Genomic DNA, 1,085 nt, shown 5'->3' on the forward strand with positions numbered 1-1,085 from the left:
GTACTTATGTATTTATAAACGACATCCTCGATAAACTGTTCCTGAAGGGAGAATAAAGAAGACAGTAGAAGGTTGTTGTGAGCCGCGTTCAAAAGAGCATCTCGCCACGACCCACCGGAGGATCCGCCATCTTCTATTGGGGAATTCGCACGATCTTCGCTAATTTTCCAGACTTTTATTCACTCTATTGCACTTGTTCTTGAAACAGACATTTGCTCTCCAATCGGATGTCGGCTTCCTCCGGCAACCTTCGGCCGGCGACCGCACGCGTTTCCGCCGCTGCGATCGCTCCAGCCGCCGCTCCTCTTCTCGGTGAGGCGAAATGAGGCAATGATAGACGCCCAAGCATTTTGAATAGAGTATTTTTAAACAGAAAGATGATTCAAAAGAAAGAATAGCCGGTTGTCAGAGCCACCTTCCTACTCTGTGCCTTTACAGCGCTCCAAGCAGCCGAAGCTGCAGTGCGCCTGGCCTGGGACCCGCCACGCCTTTCAAATGTATCTGAAATATTTCCAGTGGCATCTCCTCCAGGTAAGCACTTCAGAATCAACTGAATCAAAAAAAGAAATGCAAAAACGAGCACTGCCGCCCCTTTCTTCGATCTAGGGTTCGACGGTGGCAAGACGGAAAGGCAATAGAAGCAGGCATCCGCCTTTAAAATTGAGAAGGTATCTCAAGTAATAAACAGAAATTGGAAGCTTATGGTTAGGGTGTTAGTACGAAAGTTCATGAAAGAGTGATAGTGAAGGAGAAGCTGACACTGAATACCACTTCATCCGGAGCTGCCAGCTGATTGATACCACATTATTAATATATATATGTTGCAAACGTACATTTAAATGTACATTTGTGCATTCATACGCATATACAGATAGTGTCTTTGCCTATATTCGTAATATTTGTACAAAGCTGCAGATAAATGCGTGTACCGTGCGTGTTTGTGTACATATGTATGCGCGACATACTCCCACATGATACGAATGAGTTATTCAATTATAAAAGCGCAGTGTACTGGCCAGAACAATGACTCGTGATTATATATATATATATATATATATATATATATATATATATATATATATATA

The 1,085-nt window shown here is 42.9% G+C and overlaps 1 protein-coding gene across 1 annotated transcript; it reads left to right on the forward strand.

The window, feature by feature from the left end:
* Positions 1-227: 227 nt before the first annotated feature.
* On the forward strand, positions 228-638 carry EMH_0089970 (uncharacterized protein; the record flags this gene model as incomplete). The annotated part of the gene is made up of 3 exons (XM_013501500.1): positions 228-312; positions 439-531; positions 607-638. The coding sequence occupies 3 exons, from the start codon at positions 228-230 to the stop codon at positions 636-638; spliced, it is 210 nt and encodes a 69-aa protein (XP_013356954.1).
* Between the last annotated feature and the right edge of the window lie 447 nt (positions 639-1,085).

The sequence above is a fragment of the Eimeria mitis genome, genomic scaffold (genome assembly GCF_000499745.2).
Source record: "Eimeria mitis Houghton genomic scaffold, Emh_scaff6997, whole genome shotgun sequence".
In the NCBI taxonomy this organism is placed as follows: Eukaryota; Apicomplexa; class Conoidasida; order Eucoccidiorida; family Eimeriidae; genus Eimeria; species Eimeria mitis.